Raw genomic sequence first — 22,961 nt, forward strand, 5'->3', positions numbered from 1 at the left:
ATGCTGACTATTTAATGCTTTTGAGTAATGAGATACCATTTATTAAATCTGCATTTTTATTTTCAGCTTAATTCATAAGTATGTCCAGAGTGGCTGGGGAAACTCATTAAATTATTATTTACAATCTAAGGCATCTGGCTTCTTTCCTCCTAATGGCCATATTTCATTTAGAGGCAAGATGCTAGTTGCATTAAGACTCTACACAGAGAAATAATTGCTACATAGTCTGGCATACAATACAAACAGTATTTTTGATAACAGATAACACACTTTAAACCTCATGGTTATCCAAGGATCACACTATTCCAAATGCATAGACCTTGTAGGGATGTATGTACAATTCTCATTAAAGGAAATATGGATTTAACTGCATGGATTTAACGAGAAATATGAGGTAATTACTGATACTGATACATAAATGCTTACTTAGGTGACACTAGGGAGCTTAAGAGTAAATGCATATATATATATATATATATATATATATATATATATTTCTTTTCTTTTCCTTAAGATCATTTGAAGGTACACTTTACAAAAGAGGAGCTTTGTTGAAAGGCTGGAAACCTCGTTGGTTTGTGCTAGATGTTACCAAACACCAAGTAAGATCTACTTCTGTTTTCTAATAGAATAATCTTATTATTCGTGCAAAATAAGTTTTGCAGAGACTGCAATAAATAATTATACCACTAGGCTGAGCGGGGGGGGGGGTGGAGAAAGCAATTGTACTATCTGATCTCCCTGCTTACAGATGTTTAAGAGGCCTGAATTTGGGCACCTTCAGTGAAGCAAGGAGATGCTTTCTGACGTCAGACTAGAATCTATGTTTCAGAAAAAAGCAGCAAATGAACTGCTCAGTTTGTGTGTTGCGAGTTTCCACAGCACCTTGTACATAGGTCCATAAGAACTGCCTTGCTAGGTGAGACCAAATACCTAGTCTAGTGGCTGTCAAACAGGTGCTCCTGGGAAGTAGTACTGGGCAGGGTATGGTAGCACACCCTGTTTTATTCCCAGCATTTGATCCTGAGGTACGCTGCCTCTGAACACAATAAATTCTGCAAGTTAATCACCCATGGGTGGCTCCTCAAAATACAGTCCATTCAAAATGCCTAATTATAGCTCCTGAGTTTGTAACATCTGTCTATGTTTATTATGTAATCTCTCACGCAGAGGACAGTTAGAATTTTAGGCAATCAAAGATCTTTTTGAAAAAAATGTTCTGACCCCAAGGTGAAGCTTTGGGTGCTCTGCTGCATCCCTCCTCCCCTAAAGTGACTGGAATTTATCTAGTTATTTTATTGCATTTATATCCCACCTTTAATCCAAGGAGTTAAAAGCAGCATACATGGTTTCCCCCTCCCCATTTCATCCTCACAAGAAGCCTGTGAGGTAGGTTAGGCTGAGGGAGTGGCCCAAGGTCACTCAGTGAGGTTTATGCCTCAGTGGAGATTTGAACAGTGGTCCTAGCTCTTACTTCAACACTCCTAAGTATATCACACTGGCTCTTGGCATGTATGGCCAGCACCGCTGAGTTTGTGAACTGAAGTGCCTTTGAGTGGGATTTTGAGAGCTGCCATTGAATAATACCTAGGTTGAGTATTTCTTTGCTGAATTTATAAGCAGCAAGTTGCTCCAATATTATTGTAAATTGCAGTCCACCCAAGTCCTAGTGGTTCAAATTCTGTGAAAACTATGGCAATTGTTAGGTTCTCAAGTGTGTAATCTGTTTGTTGTTCCTTTTCATAGTGTATAATTTTCTTCTTTCGTTACTAGCTAAGATATTATGATTCTGTTGAGGATGCATGCTGCAAGGGCCATATCGATCTTGCAGAAGTAGAAAGTGTGATACCTGCTTCACCTACTATGGGTGCTCCAAAGCATGCTAATGAGAGAGCATTCTTTGATGTAAGTATATTGGCTACAGACCTTGGACTACTTCATATTAGTACCAAAAATCCCTGCTCCCTCTGTGTGTTTGCATCTGTCTCTCAAACACACACATACACTCACACTAAGCAAACTTCATGTTTTTGAAGTTTTCATCAGTTAGCCTTAGTCCCTTTTCCCATTTTAAGAAAACTTTAAAAAAATAAAATAGATAAAACAACACTGCTGCTAAGGTAAGGCTCTTGATTGACGCATATTGGTTTTACTCTTGAATGCTGATAAAAGAGCACACTGCTATTCATGGCTGCATCCTTTTGAATATGAGTTTCAGCATACCTACTCAAGTGTAAGGCAAAAATGTCCTGAATATTCTGCCTGTCAAAGTAGAAATTACGCATGGCAGGACAATAATCCTGAACAGATAAATTCCCACCCCCATATCACTAATTCATTGTAATGTGTCACAGGCATGACAGGAATAATGTTCACAAGTCTTCATACAATGCCAGTACAGTGGAACCTCGGTTCCTGAACAGCTTTGTTGTCATACATTTTGGTTCTCAAACGCCGAAAACCCAGAAGTAATTGGTCCATTTCCAAATGTTTTTCGGAACCCAAACATGCAACACGGATTTTGTTCAAGAACCAAGGTACCACCGTATCTTGTTTGGAAGCCATTGTCAGCCCAAATGCATGGAACTCCTCTGTAACCAAAATTGACAACTTTATATATATATTGGAATGAAACAAAAGGTAACCTTTTGAGGGTTATTACTTAGTATGTAGGATTTTCAAGTTGCCAGCCCAACTTTTTCTGGGAAGATGAAATACAAACAATACAATATCTCAAGAAGTATCAATTCTAGCCATTTCATATATTTCCAGAATATCTAAGATGTCAAATTTAAACACCCTGAAGGAGGCAAGTTTGCTGTCTGTCTTGGTAAACCTTCTAATGTCTGAAGGGGAAATGGGAACCATGAGCTGGCAGTAGTTCCTCAATAGTTGGGTCCTCCTGTCAAAAATTACAATTTATCACTGGGAGACATGTGATCTACAAACACCAAATTAATGGGTGCTGCACAAAGTATAAATTGGCCACAATAAGCTCTAAAATTATGCTTAAGAAAGTATGGAAATTGAATGCATTTTAAGGACACAATTTTCTTTACTTTTCATTTTGCAGCTGAAGACAAGTAAACGTGTATATAATTTCTGTGCCCAAGATGCACAAAGTGCCCAGCAGTGGATGGACCGAATACAGAGCTGTATTTCAGATGCATAATTAGGAATTTTGCTTTGCTGCCAACAGCAAAAAGGAAATGATTCCATATGCAAAATAAAATCACTTTGGATTATGAGAAGATTTGTTATTGCAGATCAAGCAGCCTTATATTTCAGCCATAAATACTCAAAACATCGCCTTTCCTTAACCATATAGCCTGTATTATGACTCTCCATATGGAAAACACTCAAAATCAATTAACTTCTCTGCCTGCAAAATGGTTCTCTTCAATAGAATTGCAGGCCTGATGACCAGGCTGCTTTGTACTGGGATATGCTGTTATCTCAGACTTGCTATTTGTGAACAGTTTCTTCCAAATAACCCTCTATTTTCCAGTGTTTCAGCAAGGGAGTCAATTATCAGGCTAGTAAATCTTATACAGCATTATTAAAATATTCAAGACCCATTAAGAATTGTATCCCACAGGTGCATAAACAAAATACAGTTTGCACAACTATTTTTTTCTTCTGAAAAGCCTTTCCGGGCGGCTGAGGGACCCTCCTGAAAAATGTTGGTTCTGGTTGTACAGGGCTGTATAGTGGGAAGGGGTAAGTGTCTATAATCAGGCTCATGCAAGATTCCTCAACCAAATTTCAGGTAATTTTTCCGTCCCCACTACCACCCAACAAAACACAGCCCACATTTTTCAGGAGACGTCTCTAACCCTCTGAGCTGCTGCACTTCCCAAAAGATTACCCAGAGGGGATGGAAAGAATGGATTGTGCAGGCTATCCTCTAGCCCTGTAACCCTGGTTTGGAAACCAATAAATATGCATGACAGAGTCTTAAGGCATTTATTCTAGACACCAAAAAAGTTTAAGAAAGGTTTCTTTCCTGATATTTTTGTCTCCAGATATATCTAGATAGTTGAAGGATACATCATTTTTTATTTACATTCTCTTTACCTGTGGCAGTAGATAAATGAAGACAACAATAAAACTGACAAAGGTCGAAACCTTCTACAAATCACTTGGGAGAAAAGCCTAAGAAATATAAAAAGTATATTAATTTATGTGCTGTTCTGCTCGTTGTAAAATGAAATAACACAATGATAAATGCACTAAACAAAACAAACACTTGCACTGAAATCCTTGAAAGCAGACATTTGAAGGATAGAGGTAAATTATTTATAGCAGAATGCTAGCTAGATAACAGTGATTACAGATAAAGAATATGTACATAATTGGGCATAATATGGTGTGATTTGATACTTTAAAAACATTTTTGCACATGAATTGGAAGAATGTTTTTAGATTTTTTACATTTGCTAACATTGTGTTTGTTCATCTTAAAAATCTTTGAGGAATGTTGTTGGTTTTTTTACAGTACAAAATTAATAACAAGTTTGACTTGGTGCAATCTGTGATGACTTTGAGTGTGGAGTCTCTAGATAGCTAACATGTCATGTTTTTGTTTTAAGTACTAATATGTTTAAATATCAAGCTAATATGTCAGAGTTTGTACATACTGGTCAGTATTTTCTAGTGTTTAGTAATGTTGCTTGTAACTTAATGGCTACATTCACATGTCATGCTAAACTATGGTCAAGTGTAACAACGACAAACCAGCGAGTGTTGGGCTTGCATGCTATTCCCTCCTCTTCTGGTGCAGCAAAGAGGAACAGCTCAAAAGCTTCCCACTCAAACTGTTCAGTCTTAACCAGGCATCCCCAAACTCAGCCCTCCAGATGTTTTGGAACTACAATTCCCATCATCCCTGACCACGGGTCCTGTTAGCTAAGGATGATGGGAGTTGTAGTCCCAAAACATCTGGAGGGCTGAGTTTGGGGGTGACTGGTCTTAACTGTAATTAGTAAAAACAAGGCAATTTGAACCCATATTTTACAAAGCTGGAGTATTTTCACTAATGATAGTTAATAGCAGGTACAGTTTAGGAATTGGACACAATATTCAAATGTGGTTGATGTAAAAGGGAAGAGGGAGCTTTCATTCTGCTCAACACAAGTGTGCTAGAGGTGAGGAAGGGAGCATATTAGCCCAAGGCTCATCGTGGCTTTTCATTCTAACATCAAACCATGGTTTACAATCTCATGTGAACTGGGTCACTACCAACTAACCAAACTGACTTCATTTATAGAATTTCAGTTACTGAAATTGTTTACTTTTTTTAAAAAAAAACCACTACTTTTTCTATATTTTTTAAAGTAAATAGTGAATACAGATTTCACATTGTACTCAGACTAGGAAATAAATCTGTTTTAAATACATTGGAATCCCAAAAACAAACAGGAATGAAGGATTTTTCTAGCATTTTCAGCCAATAAACCACCACCTATGAAAAATGGTGTTTGCACATTCATGTATTTTTCTTTGTATATGAAGTACTTTTATATGTACTTTGTATAATTATTCTGTTCTATAGTTGTTTAAAATGTACACTACTTCTATGGTTGTAACTAGCCAATTTTAATTATTTTATGTATGTTACATAACTAGTATATGCTAACCAACTTGTAATAAAGATACTTCTTAAGAAAGCATCCCTTCTTTCCTCTACAGAGTGGTATACAATAAATACCTTGCCTCATATAACTGTACAGTTAAATTATATTCCAAATAACCCTGTAATAAAATTCATATTTTTATACAGGCAAGTGCCATCTTGTATGTGGAAAAGACTTGTTCTTAAGTGTGTTTTATCATTATTAAACTCACAACATTCCATTAATACTACAGGCGGCCAGTAATTTCACTATTATTACTTGCTTAGAAAAGTTGTGCTTCTGTATTAAGTGCATACCCAAAAAAAAAAAAAAAAAAAAATCCACATGCAACATGAATATGGATACAATCTACAAATGGCATGTTCAACAACAGTTAATTACTTGAGCCTTTTAGCACCAGAACTGCCATAGGAAGGCTTAGACATCTGGCATTTTCCGTTGTCTACAGGAAAATAGTTGGTTTAGGAGGCCTTTTCATTGAGTATTAATACTTCATCAAAAAATTTATTCTAAGTATGCCCTCCAATTTATCTTTAAATGTGCCCAAAACACACTGTAATTTAGGGCATAGCTGCCAACAGCAAGATTTTGTGAAATTAATATGATAAAAAATAGAGCAAGTAAATTATATAGCCCATAAACTGGTGACATTTTCTATTCAGTGCACTATTCTTGGGTTTCTTTGCATGCAATATAAGCATCTTATGGTGGTAACCTTTGTACTTGTTTTGTTATTTTCCTAATGTTCAAATGTTTCACAATCTTTCACATCTCAGATATTAAATTTAATGTAGATAACATAATTTTGAGTAGATTTTCTCATGAAGTGTTGGCAGCAGATGCAGAAGACGCTCAAACCATCTCCTCCACATCTGCTGCTTGATTGTCACTTTGACCTGTGATGTTCTTGCATGACAGTTTGGCTCTGCAAAGGGGTTTGGTTTCCTAGAATGGCCAGCCAGCCCTGACCTGGCAGTTCCTAATAGCAGGCACCTTTATCTGCCTTAATCATCAGCTCCACAGGGATTCTGTAGGGTAGTCCTCAAACTAATGATTGCCTAGTTGGTTTGACTTGTTGATTGGGTTGATTCCTGGGTGAAAGGCCTAACCCAGTATTTTGATTGAGAGGCAGAGTGCTGGGAAATGGTGACCTGATAAGAGCATGGCAACCATTCATGGACACATCCACAAGATAAATGGTCGGTGGCAATGTGATCTGTTGGGCAATTGTGTTGGGAGCTTCTTATTCAGGGTCCTGAGATTTGGAAGCGAATGTGTATGAGTCGAGATGTGAGAGACGGTAGAGGAGAAGAGACTGATGGTGACCCTATACAAGTGACCACAGGTAGGGGGGCCATTGGGTGTATGGGTGATCTAGATGACTATACAGGCCATTCATTACAGGCACCTGGTGCCAACTGAGTTGGTCCTACTGTTTAGTTTGGTTACAAATGAAGGAACCTGTCTAGTCTGTATTACTAAGACCTGGGTGAGTTGGGCAGAGTGGATTTGATTCAAGGTTTAACAGATCTGGTGCAGCATCCACCTTGTTTGGAGGTCCAGAGAAGGGGAGTCTCTGTGGCCCATAGAGTTTGTGTCTTGTTCACCAGGAAGCCTTTCCATCCTGGGGTGGGCTACAAAGGCCTGTACCTTGGTAGCCTCAAGGTGTGGTGTTGGGAGAATTCCATGGCACTGGTTCTGGTAGCTCAATAGCTCTATCAAGTGTAGGGTAAGATCAAAACTTCATGTTCTCCATGAAATCCACGGGGCTGTTCAAAGTTGTCAGCAGCCCAATGCATAGAATGTCACATACATACCCTGATTTGGTCTTTACCTCAGGGTGTGAGGGGTGGTGGTCTGAATATGGGTGGAGAGGGAGAGGTTTGAATTAACCTTTGTCATGGTCAGACATGGTTATGTTTGGTCTTACATCATGTGTCTTCCTCCTACAGTGGTGAGGGGTCCTTCATAGTGTCCACTGCCAAAGACTTGTGGAATTAGAGGAATTTATTAATGCTTTGGGGGATTTTCCAGAAGTCAGAGCCCGCAATCCTGCTAAGACCTTCATTTTACTATGGAATAGCAGCAATCCAGCTGCAAACACGCTTGAAGGAAGCTGATTATCTTGACGCATTTCAGTTTGGGTTCAAGCCCAGCTTTGAGACAAAACAGGCCTTGGATGGATGACCCTGTTTGTTTGTTTGTTTGTTTGTTTGTTTGTTTGTTTGTTTGTTTGTTTCACAACATAAAAATACATTACTTATCTCTCAGTGGCTTTCAATACACTGATCATGGCATCCTCCTGGACTGTCTCTGTAAGTTAGGAGTTGGTGGCATTGTGTTGCTGTGGATCCCTAATTCTTTCTTTTGTTTTAAAATACTTTTATTATACTGTTTTATATTGTATTGTTGCTTTAATGATATTGTTTATTGTTTTTAAAATCTCAAAGTGGTGTACAACACAAAAAGTATTAAATTGTTTATAAATGCTTTTACATAAAACAAAAAATAAATATTGTCCTGCCCCTTCCAGCATTAGCTTTTTTTGGGGGGGGGATTATTATGTTGATTTTTCTTCTCACTTGCAGCATCCTGCTACATCACTATTCCACAGAAATTTCTCTCTCACACATACACACACATATTTGCAGGGCACATACACAACTAATATTTTTTTTATAAAAAAGATGGCAAACTGCAAAGTACTGTAAAGCCCATTTCACACATGACAGAGAACTATGAACTAGCTCTGCATGATAAGCCATTTGTGTGAGTGATTCCGTTAAGGTGAGTTTAACTGTGCTGTTTAAGCCCTTCTGATGTACATCCTAGTGCCCTAATCACTGCACAGAAAAAAATGTTTTTTTAATTTAAAAGGTACATCCAGAATTAGAGCATACTAAAATGAATATGAAAGAGTGAGAGAACTAAAAACAGGAATGAAAATAGGAGACAGAGAAAGAAAGAGAGCAAATATAAAATGGGCTACTTTGAAAAACAGCTGGAAAAGCAGGTGCTAATTAAAAGGTAAAGGGACCCCTGACCCTTAAGTCCATTCGCAGATGACTCTGGGGTTGCAGCGCTCATCTCGCTTTATTTGCCAAGGGAGCTGGCGTACAGCTTGTGGGTCATGTGGCCAGCATGACTAAGCCACTTCTGGTGAACCAGAGCAGTGCATGGAAACACCATTTACCTTCCCGACGTGCTTTCGAACTGGTAGGTTGGCAGGAGCAGGGAGCGAGCAACGGGAGCTCACCCCGTTGCAGGGATTCAAACCGCCAACCTTCCGACTGGAAAGCCCTAGGCTCTGTGGTTTAACCCACAGCGCCACCCGTGTCCCATAGGTGCTAGTTAGGAAGCGCAAATTAGGAGCAACAATGTTAGAATGGAGACGTGCTACCTGGATATGTGAAATTATTGCTATAGGAGCAAAAGATAATGAGTTTGTTTGAATTTATCTCATGTGTAAATTGCACTTTACAGATATAACAATACAGAAAGAGTGCTTGTATCACCTTGTATCTCTTCACTTGCAAAGCCTGCTGTCAGATCACATCTTCAGTTCCAAGTCATTGTCCATGTGCTGGTCTAAGACCTGCAAAATAGGCCCAGATACTGGCTTAGCATGCTACTGCGACAACATCAATACATTATTTACAATGACATTTCACTTATTTTGCTTCACCGTCTCCATTTTCCAGCTGGAATAAAATAACTGTGCATCATTATACTATGTGTGTCATACTAATCGATTTCCTCTTCCTATCTCAAGCACAGGATTGTCAGTAATTAATTGGAAACACAATAAGCAGACCTACAGCATCCTAAATCTGTGAATCAAAGTATACTAAATGCAAAAAGTTAACAGATGTGGGGGAAGTGGTTTAGGATAAAGTTTAGCATCACCATCTATGCATGTAATTTTCTCATGCTTTGTTAGTATAATGATTTCATTATTAACATTCCAATACGTACAACCCATCATAGCCAGGCAGTTATCTTTATTTGATCTTTAAGTGTCCTTGGGCTGAATGCAAGTGACTGCACACAGTGTTCTTATTTTTCATATCTGCTATCATGCAAGAGTTTTGGCTCTTTATGGCTACCAAATGGTCACTTCAGAAAGTTGAAATGCTGAGCTGGAATTTAAAAATAAATTAAAAAATCCCTGTTCATTCCAGGAATAACTATCACACCTTCTACCTGGCCTGCTGCCACATGATGTTCATTTCTTTCCAAACATTTGGCTCCCATATGATCTAAAGTCTAGTTCTGTAACCACATTCTTAAGCAACAACACGATATTGCCATGTTCCACCCACCAATGTGCATGATTCCTAATATTGCATCCATATGAGAACATTACAGATGGTTAAAGTCCATTTTTGTAACTGCCACTGTGTGATGGTGCAGTACAACATATTTATCTAGATCCTTTTGCAAATATTAAACCCCACTTTCACTTGGTGAACTTCAACCATTTTTACCTTTGCCCTAGTTGAATCATCCTTCTTTGCTTTGCATTCTTTTCCCTGCGTTACATGATATTATTACATAAAAGCTTTATTTATGTGGCTAGCAAATAGATTGCCAAATAATTTTGGCTAATATTTAGATTTAGTGTCACTTAGAAAGGACTGTATTTTGACATTGTGTTATGTGGATGGAACATATCTGAGGCTGGCATTTAGCAGATGCAGGCTGGGCCAATAGGGAGTTGTTTTAATGGACTATTTTAAATCTTTTTAAAATGATTACTTGTTTAAAATACGAACCTAAAATATGAACAGTAATGCAGAATCTACCTTGTTGTTGTTTAGTTGTTTAGTCGTGTCCGACTCTTTGTGACCCCATGGACCATAGCACGCCAGGCACTCCTGTCTTCCACTGCCTCCCGCAGTTTGGTCAGAAGAATCTGCCTACAATCACATTTATTTTTTAGAGCAGAGCAATCCAGTCCCTGCTCCCCCACTTTATGCCAGACTTGGGAGTAGGGGCTGGATTGAGCAGAGGCATCACTCCACTCGGCCCTCCTGGCTGAGCTGGACAGCCAACCTGAGTGATACAAACATCATCCCATCAAGGCTGATTTTCCTCCTGCCAAATACCTTCCCTCTTTGGGGTATCTCCTGCAGAGCATTGAGGAAAGCCTCCATGTCTAAAATGTTGGCATCTTCTGTCTCGTGAGTCAGCGAGTACACCTCCACCCAAACGGCTGCATTAGCAGCAATAAAGTGCCCTGGACAGTGTGTATGGAAGTCCTGGGCTGCCCAGACAACAAGACCCGCCCCCTGGCCTTGTTGGTGTGGTCCAAAGGAAAGCAGAGCAATACATTTGTTTTGTGACCTGGTTTTGTTCTCATTTTTCTCCTTTTAAGCTTTACTTACGCTTTTTGAACTGTATGTAAAAACGCAAATAAAAATTACTTAAGAATTTCCCCCCCCCCCCAGGCTTTACATCTGAACCAGGCCTAAAACACATCTTTCTTTAATTATGTCAAACAGCACAGCTAGTAGCGTCCTATGGCAGATAGTCTTTATTTTAGGACAACTTGTGGCCCCAGCAAGCAAAGTGCCATGCAAGGACACTGGGAAAGCAAGGGGGCAACAGGAACAAAAACCATGTATGATGTCTGACATGTTGTTTTGTGGGAAGCTCTCTTGGCAAACATTGCTACATTAATCAGGAATAAACTACCACTTTTGCTTTGCTGATTCACAACCTTGTGTGGGTGTGTTAAGATATATACAAGAAGGTTTGAATCAACTTATTTTTCTGGAGTTGCATAAGATCTTGCATGTTTGACAGATCTGGGTCCAGAGATTTTCTTGAGATCCTTTTTACTATTAGTTTTATAATTGCACAAATTATGGCTTTCCTACTTTCTGTATTTTTTCAGCCCAAGCTTTATTTTTGTAAGTTTCTTCCAACTTTTCTGTGCAGAACATGGCTCCACCTTCCTTAGACAAACACCAGCTGTAAAGCACTGCTGCATACTTTGACCTGCGCTTGAAGATAATACCGAAACATCCGTATTTGGAATTTTACAATTGAAAGACCCTGCAATGAACCTCCAATAAACTAAAAAAAATAAACAGAAGGATTACATTCTGAATTGGGGCAAAATAGCAGATCAGGTTGCTTTTAAAGTTCCGGATGCATAAGCATGTGACCTGTCATAGCTACCACTTGTTGTCACATGGTTTCAAGCAGTCTATTTCCAAACCTTGGTGGGTGAGTAGTGAGCTATGGCATCTTCTAGTTCCCTTGGTCTTTATTTGATGAAATATCAAAAGCACTGAACATTTTCTTTTCTCGTCTAAGGTTTAAAATAGCTTATAGTGATGACACTCACTTATATGAATTATCACTTCACTTTACTGAAAGTGAAGTTAGTTTCTCAGATAAATATTCTCTGGAGAGAGCAGATTCATACTCAGTGTGGGTCACTTCTATGTAGTTGGTCCCACGTTGCATTGCTAACAAGTGAATCAGGAAGCCATTGGTAGCTTCCACCTGCCATTGTGAGATTGTCCTCCTAAGACTGACCTCTGGGGCAACCTAGTTGTCAGGAGCCGAGGCTGCTATCTTGACAACACAGCACACAAGTCGTAATTAGCTTGAAAATTTATTGCAATACAAACAATTAGCCTTGGATGTCTAACTGAGCATTTGCTTTACGAGTCAGTTGACCCTTCTGGAGAATGTTTCCGGGTTCTGCAGAATATCCTGAACCTATGACCCTTATACTTCCGGGTTTGTTTTCTGCCTAAGACCTTTCCCATACTTCTGTTCTTTGGGCTCCAGGGGTTAATTAACTCCTCTTCCAGTGACGAAAAGCTACCCCTCCTGTTTTCTGAAGCTGCCTGTGCTTCTTGAGCGAGCTGACTTCTCTCCTCCCACTCTCTGCTGACACCTTATCTACATTCCATTCTGTGTCGGGGGAGGGGAACTGCTCCCAGCTGTCTGACTGCTTCCAAACTCCTGCTGTGTTTCTCTGCTTGGGGCAGATGTGTTCATGACACTATTCCTCGCTGTCATTTGACTGTAAGCTACAAGGGTAAGGAGTCTTGCAATGGTCTTAAATTATTATACAGTGGTACCTCGGGTTCCAGACACTTCAGGTTCCAGACTCTGCTAACCCAGAAATAGTACCTCGGGTTAAGAACTTTGCTTCAGGATGAGAACAGAAATTGTGCGGCGGCTGGAGGCCCCATTGGCTAAAGTGGTACCTCAGGTTAAGAACAGTTTCAGGTTAAGAATAGACCTCCAGAACAAATTAAGTTCTTAACCCGAGGTACCACTGTACTTCTCAGACCTGACACTCTGAAGAACACAGTGTTACCCCTTTCAACTGGTTTCAGGTGGCATACTTGAAAACCTGGCAGATGATTCAAGAGACAGGGAAGGACAAATTTCCCCATATTTGAATGATCTTGATGAGTGAGCTGCATTTTCATTGTGGCAGGTACTTGAGGAACCACCTTAGCCAGCCATGTCACCAGAAGGTCTTGATACCAGATGGATAACATCAAGACACATTAACTTCGAGTCCCTTTTATTTGGCAGTATCAGAAATGTATGAGAAAATCATTTCTTTTTCACTTCCTCCAGAAACTTTTACAATAAACCTTTCAGCTGCTGCATAGAGACATTCAATTTTTGTCCTAATTATTTGTGGTCAAGAAATTGCCCTGGGGAAAACTTTATGTCCACTTTGTCATAAATAAGGATAACCACATCCAGCAGTAGTGGACTCTTATGTTTTTTTAAACCAAGTATGCACTTAGAACAAATGACCTAATCATCTTCCCTGGCCTAGACAAGTTATGGAGCTCCACAACTGAGCTGCATCATCTATATTGCCCACCCACCCCATGCTGTTTCCCAGTTCTAGTATTATTGGTGTGAGACTCAACCAAAGAGGAGCAATGCCTGAACTGCATTAAGTACAACTCCAGCTGTACTTATGAAAAGTCTTTTATAATTTCCACAGTCAGATCTTGGTGTCATATCCAATTCAAACATTCAAGTGTGGCAGATGTCCCATATAGGGCTACATCGTCTTAGGATGCATGTATATGGGATGCATATTGGAAAGTGTTCCCCATGTTAACATCTTCCTGAGCATGGAGAACTTTCATCATGAAGGCTTCTAGCCTCCCTTTTCATTGAGGGGTAAGCTTTCTAAAGCTTTCTGGGAGTTTTATTTTACTACAGCCTAGGAGTGGGGAACCTATGGAGGTCTAGATATTGATAAACTACAACTTCCATAAACCCTAACAATTAGCCATGGGTGGCTGTAGTTAATGGCAGCCAGAGTACAGAATTTAGAGGACCAGAGGTTGTCCAGCCCTGCTGCATACAGCTTTGCCACTGTCATTGTTATGTCCTACGTTTGGTGTCCTGGGTATGAATCCTTGCATACGTGTTCAACATTTGAGTACTGTCAAGTTATTGATGAAAAAACCACCACATATAAAACAACAAAGAAATCACCTGCCATCACTTCAGATGCACTGCCATTCATATATTTAGCTAAGCACCACTGAGATAATGTGCTATCACATAATGTGATAATCAAGCAACATTAAACACGTGTATAAATCAGTCCTAAATGGTATCCTTCATTTTATCCAGTCATGCAGCCAGGTGGACATTTAAGTGCTTAAACTCATTCATGGCAGCAAAGCTTGATATTTCAGAATACAGTATTTCAGCAGTGAGCCAAAGAATCTTCAGTTCATACGTTCTTGGATACTGTTTTGTCTGTGTGGTTCATGGGTTAAATATGACTTTCTTTCTGCCTGCCTGCTTCAAAGTTGTTTTTATCAAGGGGGAGCTGGGAGAGCATTTTGATCTCAATCATTTACAATAGATGATGCCTGTCAACCTGTCAGACTCCCTTATTATCTTTCTATTATATTTTACCGATACCATCCTCTGTTACTACCAGGACCTGGCTTCAAGTAAGTTATGAGTAGTCCAGTTATACCGTTGTCTTCACTTCTTCCCCAATTCCAGGAAAACAAAAGAGTTCTTTTTCTAAATAAACTAGAGTGGCAATTCCTCAAGGTTCGGAAATCTTTGTGACTGAATATCCAGCTGCCTCTAAAATTTATCACCTAAATCATCTGTAGCCAGACAGAAGATAGAAAACAAATGGTCTCGGGGAGGGAAACTGAGCTGCATACACTGTTTGGCAAAAACCAGGATTAGGGCTGGGCGATATCTGGTTGTCAACATTGTGATGTATCAATAGCTAAATACCACGATATGCTGATACATCATGATGTCTAGAATGTACCTTAGCTGCTTCTTCACCCAGCCCTATTGAGCAAGCCCCAATGCTTCTCCAGCTCACGCAAGCCAGAGGGGCATTGGGGCTTTGTTAAACCACTCAGGGTGAGCCTCCATATCGCTCCAGCTCATGTGAGCTGTGTGGGGACTTGCAGAGTGAGCCTGAAAAGGTGCTTGCCCAGAACCTTCTTAGGCTCCATCTGTACCTTTGCCATCTGCAGGTAATTTAAGCTGCCACAATATACTGTATTGTCAGCTGAAAAACCTGTATTGGAATCTGAACCCGTTTCAAACAATTTACCAATGCATCACCCAGCTCTAGCCAGGATATGGAATATCTTATAAGGCAAGGAATCTGCCCTTTTTCATTTAACCTTCTCATACAGTTTCCAACCTATACAGTTCCCTTGATGTGTAAGTATGTTTTTTCATACCCATGAACACACTGGACCTAGAAGTTCTCTTATACCACTCTGAAACCTGATTTAACAATGCCACTTCAGTTTCCTGAAAATATAAGAACTGTTGTCCCTCTTAATACCCAGAAGTTTTAGGAACAAATTGCTAATGGAGAATTCTTAGTCACTGTCCCATCTGCGTCCTAAATAAACTGATCAAGCCTGACCAGTGGCAGGAAACTGAACACTGGCAGGCTTGGAAATCTCTCCAGGTTCTTGATCTTTTATTCTCTTCAGAGCAGCTGATCCCTTCCTCCAGGGCCTCCAAAGTTAAGCTAGTTCTGCAACAGTGTGTAAAAGGCATGTCCTTGACCACTCCACGTGGTATATTAACAAAGTCAACATGCCCCAAAGGTCAAGGTACAATCTCTAAATGCAACATGCAGTTGCTACAGCAGCTCCTCCAGCATAAACGTTTGTGTGTTAGCCCTCAGCTGGACTACTTTGTGATTTTAGGACAAGCCTATTTATTTGCAGAGTGTGTTTGGTGCACCCAGTATTGTTGTCATTCAGTAAACTTCAGTTTGAAATGCTCACACTAATAGATTTTCCAGGTTTTAATTGCTGCAGAGCTAAATGTGTACCAGAATACAGATCATGATTTATTTATTTTATATATGTACATACCCCCTCATTCTATGCAAAAATTCTTTCAGGGTAGCTTACATAAATCTACCAAAAAAGAAAAGTGTGAAAAAATACAACCGATTTCAAAAATACAACATTAGCAAATAAACAGCAGGATAAAAGCATCAGTTCCCTTAAAGGGAAAGGGTTGTGGTTCAGTGGCAGAGCATGTGGCTTGTATGTAAAAGATCACTGCTTCAATCCCTGGCCTCTCCAGACAGAGAAGGGAGAAACCTCTGCCTGAAACCCTGAAAGGCTGCTGCTGCCTGTCGACAGTGTGGAGCTTTGTGGACCTAAGGTCTGACTCACTATAAGGCAGCTTCCTATGTTCTTAACTGAAACAGTTCCATTATGTGTTAGAAATTAAAAGTGCCAGAAAGATAACTGAGGCAACTCTTCCATAAACAGAATGCCAAAACCAAGAAAGCTGCTCTCAGCTGACAGGGGCACTTAGACGAAGGCCTTCAAATATTACCCTGAGTAGGTTAATGTTCAAATCACCAAGTCTTCAGGTACCAATAGATGTATAGAGCTTTAAAGTTAAGCACCAATATTTTCCTCAAATATATAATGTATTTATTATGTTGTAAGCTGCCTAGAATGCTGTGGGTTAAACCACAGAGCCTAGGACTTGCCGATCAGAAGGTTGGTGGTTCGAATTCCCGCGAAGGGGTGAGCTCCCATTGTTCGGTCCCAGCTCCTGCCAACCTAGCAGTTCGAAAGCACGTCAAAGTGCAAGTAGATAAATAGGTACCGCTCCAGCAGGAAGGTAAACGGCGTTTCCGTGTGCTGCTCTGGTTTGCCAGAAGCGGCTTAGTCATGCTGGCCACATGACCCAGGAGCTGTCTGCGGACAAACGCCGGCTCCCTCGGCCAATAGAGCGAGATGAGCACTGCAACCCCAGAGTCGGTCACGACTGGACCTAATGGTCAGGGGCCCCTTTACCTTTAAGCTGCCTAGAAATGATGCTGTCCAATAAGACAGCTTAGAAAACTTTAAAATAAAATGGACTAGGAGGGTAGTGCAGTGGTTTCAACACTGACAAAATGTGTGCTTGCACTTAGCAGCCATGTTGTGGACAACCTGCAAATGTGGCCCCATTAGAGTAGCCTAACCAAAGATGCCTGCTTCTTGGGAGGAAACCAATGACAAACCTAGACAGCATCTTAAAAAGCAGAGACATCACCTTGGCAACAAAGGTCCGTATAGTTAAAGCTATGATTTTCCCAGTAGTGAAAGTGTATGGCAGTGAGAGCTGGACCATAAAGAAGGCTGATTGCTGAAGAATTGATGCTTTTGAATTATGGTGCTGGAGGAGACTCTTAAGAGTCCCATGGACTGCAAGAAGATCAAGCCTATCCATTCTTAAGGAAATCAGCCCTGAGTGCTCACTGGAAGGACAGATCCTGAAGCTGAGGTTCCAATACTTTGGCCACCTCATGAGAAGAGAAGACTCCCTGGAAAAGACCCTGATGTTGGGAAAGATGGAGGGCACAAGGAGAAGGGGACAACAGAGGACGAGATGGTTGGATAGTGTTCTCAAAGCTACCAGCATGAGTTTGACCAAACTGCTGGAGGCAGTGGAAGACAGGAGTGCCTGGCGTGCTCTAGTCCATGGGGTCATGAAGAGTCGGACACGACTAAGCGACTAAACAACAACAACAACAACCTGGAAGTTACCAGAGCATGAATTACCAAACATTATTCATTCATGCCAACAAATTTAAATGGGGAAATAATGCTACTTTTCTGGGTAAAAATGCTCTACATTGAGCAAATTTATTAAAATTGTTTTTATCTTGCACACACCACCATCTAGGGTTCATTGTGCAATTTCATGTTCTACAATGTATAAAGCATGGACTTGGGTTTATACTCTTAGACTAGTTAAGGATGGATTCCGAAAGACCCAGCAGATCTATAGCCTACATTTTACAATGTAGTACGGTGTAGTTGAATAAGTCCCCTTTTATATAGAAGCATCTCAAAACATATGAATATTTCTGCAAGGTAAAAATCAATATACTTAATCAACCTCACCAATTCTCCCCAAGTTTTATGCTCACCTTAGACAAAGCCCACCCACTCCTCAAATTTTCTCTTCCTAGAAGAAATACAGTCTTTCAGTACTTGAGTCCAAAATCAATGCATGCCATAGAGCCCCTGCAGCTGTTGTTTACCATGTTGCTGCACATTCTGGTCCTCCATGTGCCTCTCTGTGGACACAAAATTCTTCACAACAAGGCGAGAACACGACTTGTTATGTAACTGGTGAGAGGCGGTAGCGGAGAATGAGGAGGACATGCAACCAAACAATCTACATCATGAAATTCCTGCATGACAATAGTGCTTCTTGTCTCCTTCCCACCCCAGACTCCCCAAAAGGTTTAAAATATAACTGAGCACATTAGCCTTTTTATTGGAAAACTGGAAATGCACATAAGCCTACACAGAAGGACTTGCCAAAATAAGGCAAAACAAAACAAGAAGCTGTTCCGCTCCGAGGAAAGGGGCAGAGGCCAAAAAACTTGAGAAAGAGATTGCTAATAGGGTGAATGAGAGGCCTGGCCCAAGAGACAGCTACAACCCAGGGGCTCTGGGTTAAGGCAGTCAGACATTCTCAGTTTGGCCCGCCAGTGGCCTGAATTGCACATCCTCTACCCTGAAAACAAATGCCTCTGGGTGCAGGCAACATGTTCCAAATCTACTCCCCACCCACACTTCAAACTGATGCTCTGTCTTCAACAAAAGGCCTCACAATGGTACAGGAGAGAATGTACAAAGCTGTTAAGACAAGAAATGGCTACCACTGTATTGCAAAGCAGCTATAGGTGAGTTTCTCCTCAGTGGTAGTGATGTAGTAAGAGAGTGATCCATCTTTCAATGTGATATTTCAACACATTGAACCCTGAAATCTGAATTACATCAACATTATTACAACAGTAGCATTTCAAAAACTATATGTTTATCTATAGATATTGTCAGAGTCACCCGTGGTCCCAGCTCACAAGAGACCAAAGTCCACTCCAGCTTATGTACAAAAGCTTTTATTGAAGAACATTAGTAGCTTTACATCCGAGGTCCGTGACCCTACGTCTGTTACGCTTAGACCGCTGAAGTCCCCTCTGAGTCAGTACCGCCTCTACACCAGTTTAAGAGGCTTGTACTGGTCCACCTCTTTCTCTCTTTCCTTTTCCGCAGGGTCTTTCTGCCCCCCTGTGTTCTCTCCCTTCGGGACTCTCCAGAGGCTGAATCCTCTGCCGCCTCCTCCCCCCTCCTTCGGGCTTTGGGACCAGGCTCCTCCCCAGGACTCTCTTCATTTCCGCGCGCCTCCCATTTTGAACTTGGCGCGCGTACGTTGCTCCTGACCTTCCCTTCGACAGTTACACTGCCCTCGATACTACTTTCCTCCCCTTCCGGCAGGACGTTTTGCCCTGATCTCCTTCCCCTCTCTGCTTCCTGTTCTGCTCCTTCTGACACACTGGTCACTCCTCCCCCCTCACTCCGTTCCAGCGGAGCAGCCGGTCTCGCTCTCCAACTCCCACTGGGGGTTCCCCCTTCGTTTCCCTGCTCCTGACTGCTTCCCCCTCTAGCTCCCCTTGGCTTGACCAGAGGGGCTCCCTTTTGGGAGTCCTCCGATTCACTGGACGGACTCATGGACAATCTTGGGTCATTGTCATCCTCTTCCTCGTCAGTCTGGAATCCTTCCCCCTCACTTTCTGTCTCCTCCCTCATCTGCGTCTCTCTCCCTGAACCCCTGACATCCATCCCCCCCTCGAAGCCCCCCCTTCCCCCCTCCCGGCCCTCGGAGGCAGGTCGTGGGAGCCGCAGCTCTTCGGAGGTAGATGCAGGATCCAGTTCGTTTGCTTCAATGTCCTCTGCTAGCAGCTCAGTGTATGTGTGTTCGAATGCGGGTTCTTCACCCAAGATGTTCTCGGCTCCCTCTTCCATTGTTACTTCGTCTGGAGCTGCCTGCCAAGGCCCCGTCAGCCATTTCTTGCGCCAGTCGTCCTCTGGTTGCTTGTCCCACCAGTAAGAGGGTTCTGTGTCTACCCCCGAACACGATCCCCTGGGCGGGCTTGATTCTGGCGTTCTCTCCTCGGCGGAAGAAAAGCCCCTGAAAGTACTGTCTGAAAGTGTGGGCGTAAAGAGCCAGTCATCAAAATACTCGGCTGGCATGGGTCTATGCGGGAAAAGTGCATGGAACTCGTCTTTCAGAAGAGGTTCGTCTAAAGCGTAGTCCGGCACCCAAATATTGGCACTGGCCGGGGTACCCTCTCTGGCTAGAAGGTATTCTACTCCCTCTACCCCCCATCTCGAGTCCAGGATCTCAGTGACCTCGTTGAGTGGTTCGGCCCTGGGCGCCCCCTCCCTCTCGGGTGACTGAGTGCGTGCGTGCAGTACTGTTTCAGACTCCTGAAACCTGTGCGGGGTCTTGTAGGGAGTGAGCACCGACCTATGAAAGACCGGGTGCACTCTGGAACCTTCGGGGAGGGCCAGTCGAAAAGCTACAGGGTTAATCCTAGCCTCCACCTGGTATGGCCCTAGCTGCCTGTGTCCCAGCTTCTTCTTAGCCAACGACCTGGCTGGCATCGCTTGGGCCGCTAACCATACCCAGTCCCCCACCTGGATGTCCTCTCCCACTCTCCTGTTTTTGTCTGCCTGCACCTTATATGCTTGTTTGGCTAGCTCCAAATGTCTCCGCAGCTCCTCGTGCACCTCTTGCAGTTCTGCTGCGAACTGGTCGGCTTCTTGCGTCACCCCCTCTCCCGGTGTTACGAACCCCGGGAAGGTTCTGGGATGACGACCATTGTTCGCGAAGAACGGCGTCACCCCCGTCGACGCGTGCTTCGTGTTGTTGTAGGCAAACTCCGCCATCGGCAGGTAGTCCACCCACGCCGCCGGGCGCTGATTGGCGTAACATCTCAGGTACTGCTGCATGATCGCGTTGACCCTCTCTGCTTGGCCGTTGGTCTGCGGATGCCTTGCCGACGTTAGGTTGATCTTGACATGCAGGATACCTAGAAGCTTCCGCCAAAAAGTAGAAACAAATTGGCGCCCCCTATCGGACAGGATGGATTGTGGCAGCCCATGCACCTTGAACACGTGATCGATGAAGAGTTTGGCGGTCTGTTCCGCCGTCGCCACCTTCGCGCAAGGAATGAAGTGCGCCATCTTGGTGAACAGGTCCACCACCACCAGCACCGCCGTCTTGCCTCTGGAGCTGGGCAGGTCAGTGACGAAGTCCAGCGCCACCCTCTCCCACGGTTGCTGTGGCGTCTCCAGCGGTTCCAGTAACCCCGCTGGCTTCTGGTGCACTGGCTTGGACCTCTGACAAGTGTCACACCTGGCGACGTAATCCGCTATCTCTCCCCGCATCTGGGGCCACCAAAAGTCCCTGGCCACCAGCTCTATTGTCTTCTCCTTGCCGAAGTGTCCCGCACTGGGGGCGTCGTGCAACTGCTGCAGAACCCTCGCGCGGAGCTCTTCGCCCGGTACGTAGAGGGCACCTTTGTGAGTTAACAGCCCGTCGCGTAATTGGAACTCATCTTCTCTCTGCGAACCCCTGCGCAGCGCCTCCATCTTGGATTGTGCAAATCGATCTACTTGCAACGCACGTCGCACCGCGTCCAGGTCGACTGCAATGGTAGCGCACGTCCACGCCTGCGGTGCGAAAATGTGCTTGGCTGCCACTGGCGCTGCTTCCTCGAGATATTGCGGTTTCCTGGAGAGCGCGTCGGCTATAACGTTGGATTCTCCCGGGATGTATTCTATCCTGAAGTCGAAATCCGCGAAGAATTCAGCCCAGCGCATGTGTCTTTGGCTCTGGAGCTTCGCCGTGCGCCAATACTCTAAGTTCTTGTGATCTGTGCGGACCTGCACTGTGTGCTTGGCACCTATGAGGAAGTGTCGCCACGCTTTGAAGGCAGCGTGGATGGCCAACAGCTCTCTGTCCCATATGGTGTAGTTTTGCTCCGCCTTGCTGAGCTTTTGGGAGTAAAAGGCACAGGGTCTCCAATTTCCTTGGGAATCTTCTTGCAGGAGCACGGCTCCCACCGCTCTGTCTGAGGCGTCGGTCTCTACTCGCATGGGTCTGCCCGGATTCACGTGCATCAGCTGCTCCTCGGAAGCGAAGAGGCTTTTAAGCTTCCTAAAAGAGCGCTCCGCCTGTTCCGTCCAGGCGAACTTCTTCTTCTTGGAACTGAGGGTGTCCGTGATTGCTGCCGTCTCCTTTGCAAAACCCCTGATGAATTTGCGGTAGAAATTGGCGAACCCGACAAATCTCTGGACCTCCTTCCGATTGCGTGGGCTCTTCCAGTCTAACACGGCGCGGACCTTGACGCTGTCCATGGCCAGCCCCTTGTCAGACAGCTTGTAGCCGAGGAAATCCACCTCCGTCACATCAAACTGGCATTTCTCCAACTTGGCGTAGAGCCTGTGTTCTCGCAGTCTCTGCAGGTCCTCCTTCACGTCTCTTTCATGAGCCTCCTGCGATTCCGAAAAGATCAGGATGTCGTCGAGGAAACACACACACTTCTTGTAGAGGAGCCCCGCCAGCACGTGATGCATAAAGGCTTGGAAGACGTGAGATCCATTTTGGAGACCAAACGGCATAACTCTGTATTCATACGTGCCCAGAGGCGTGAACATGGCCGTCTTCCACTCATCGCCCTCCCGGATACGGATGAGATTATACGCTCCACGCAGATCCAACTTGGTGAAGATCTTCCCCTTCCGTACGGTCGCTAGGAGGTCATCAATCTTGGGCATGGGGAAGGCCTTGGGCTCGGTCATGGAATTTATGGCCCTGAAATCCACAATGAGTCTTTTCTGGGGCGTGTCTTTCTTCTTTACAAAAAACACAGGACTGCCCCCCACTGCTTTGGACTCCCGGATGAATCCACGCTTCAAATTATGCTCTATGAACTCCCTGAGTTCT

The 22,961-nt window shown here is 43.1% G+C and overlaps 1 protein-coding gene and 1 long non-coding RNA gene across 12 annotated transcripts in view; one reads left to right on the forward strand and one right to left on the reverse strand.

The window, feature by feature from the left end:
* Positions 1-5,931, forward strand: part of SBF2 (SET binding factor 2) — a 218,105-nt gene extending 212,174 nt beyond the window's left edge. For all 4 annotated transcript variants that reach the window (XM_081840018.1, XM_081840019.1, XM_081840021.1 and 1 more), the window contains 3 exons: positions 515-602; positions 1,774-1,905; positions 3,074-5,931. In XM_081840018.1, the coding sequence (XP_081696144.1) occupies positions 515-602; positions 1,774-1,905; positions 3,074-3,172 (319 nt within the window). In that variant the 3' untranslated portion in view covers positions 3,173-5,931. The remainder of the gene's footprint in view (positions 1-514; positions 603-1,773; positions 1,906-3,073) is intronic.
* LOC309330806 overlaps positions 3,953-22,961 on the reverse strand; it is a 62,093-nt gene continuing 43,084 nt past the window's right edge. For all 8 annotated transcript variants that reach the window (XR_014151586.1, XR_014151587.1, XR_014151588.1 and 5 more), the window contains 2 exons: positions 9,152-9,231; positions 3,953-4,155 (listed from right to left, as the gene is read on the reverse strand). This is a non-coding gene — a long non-coding RNA (uncharacterized lncRNA). The remainder of the gene's footprint in view (positions 4,156-9,151; positions 9,232-22,961) is intronic.

Source organism: Podarcis erhardii (assembly GCF_964252035.2).
Source record: "Podarcis erhardii genome assembly, chromosome: 1".
NCBI classification, from domain to species: Eukaryota; Metazoa; Chordata; class Lepidosauria; order Squamata; family Lacertidae; genus Podarcis; species Podarcis erhardii.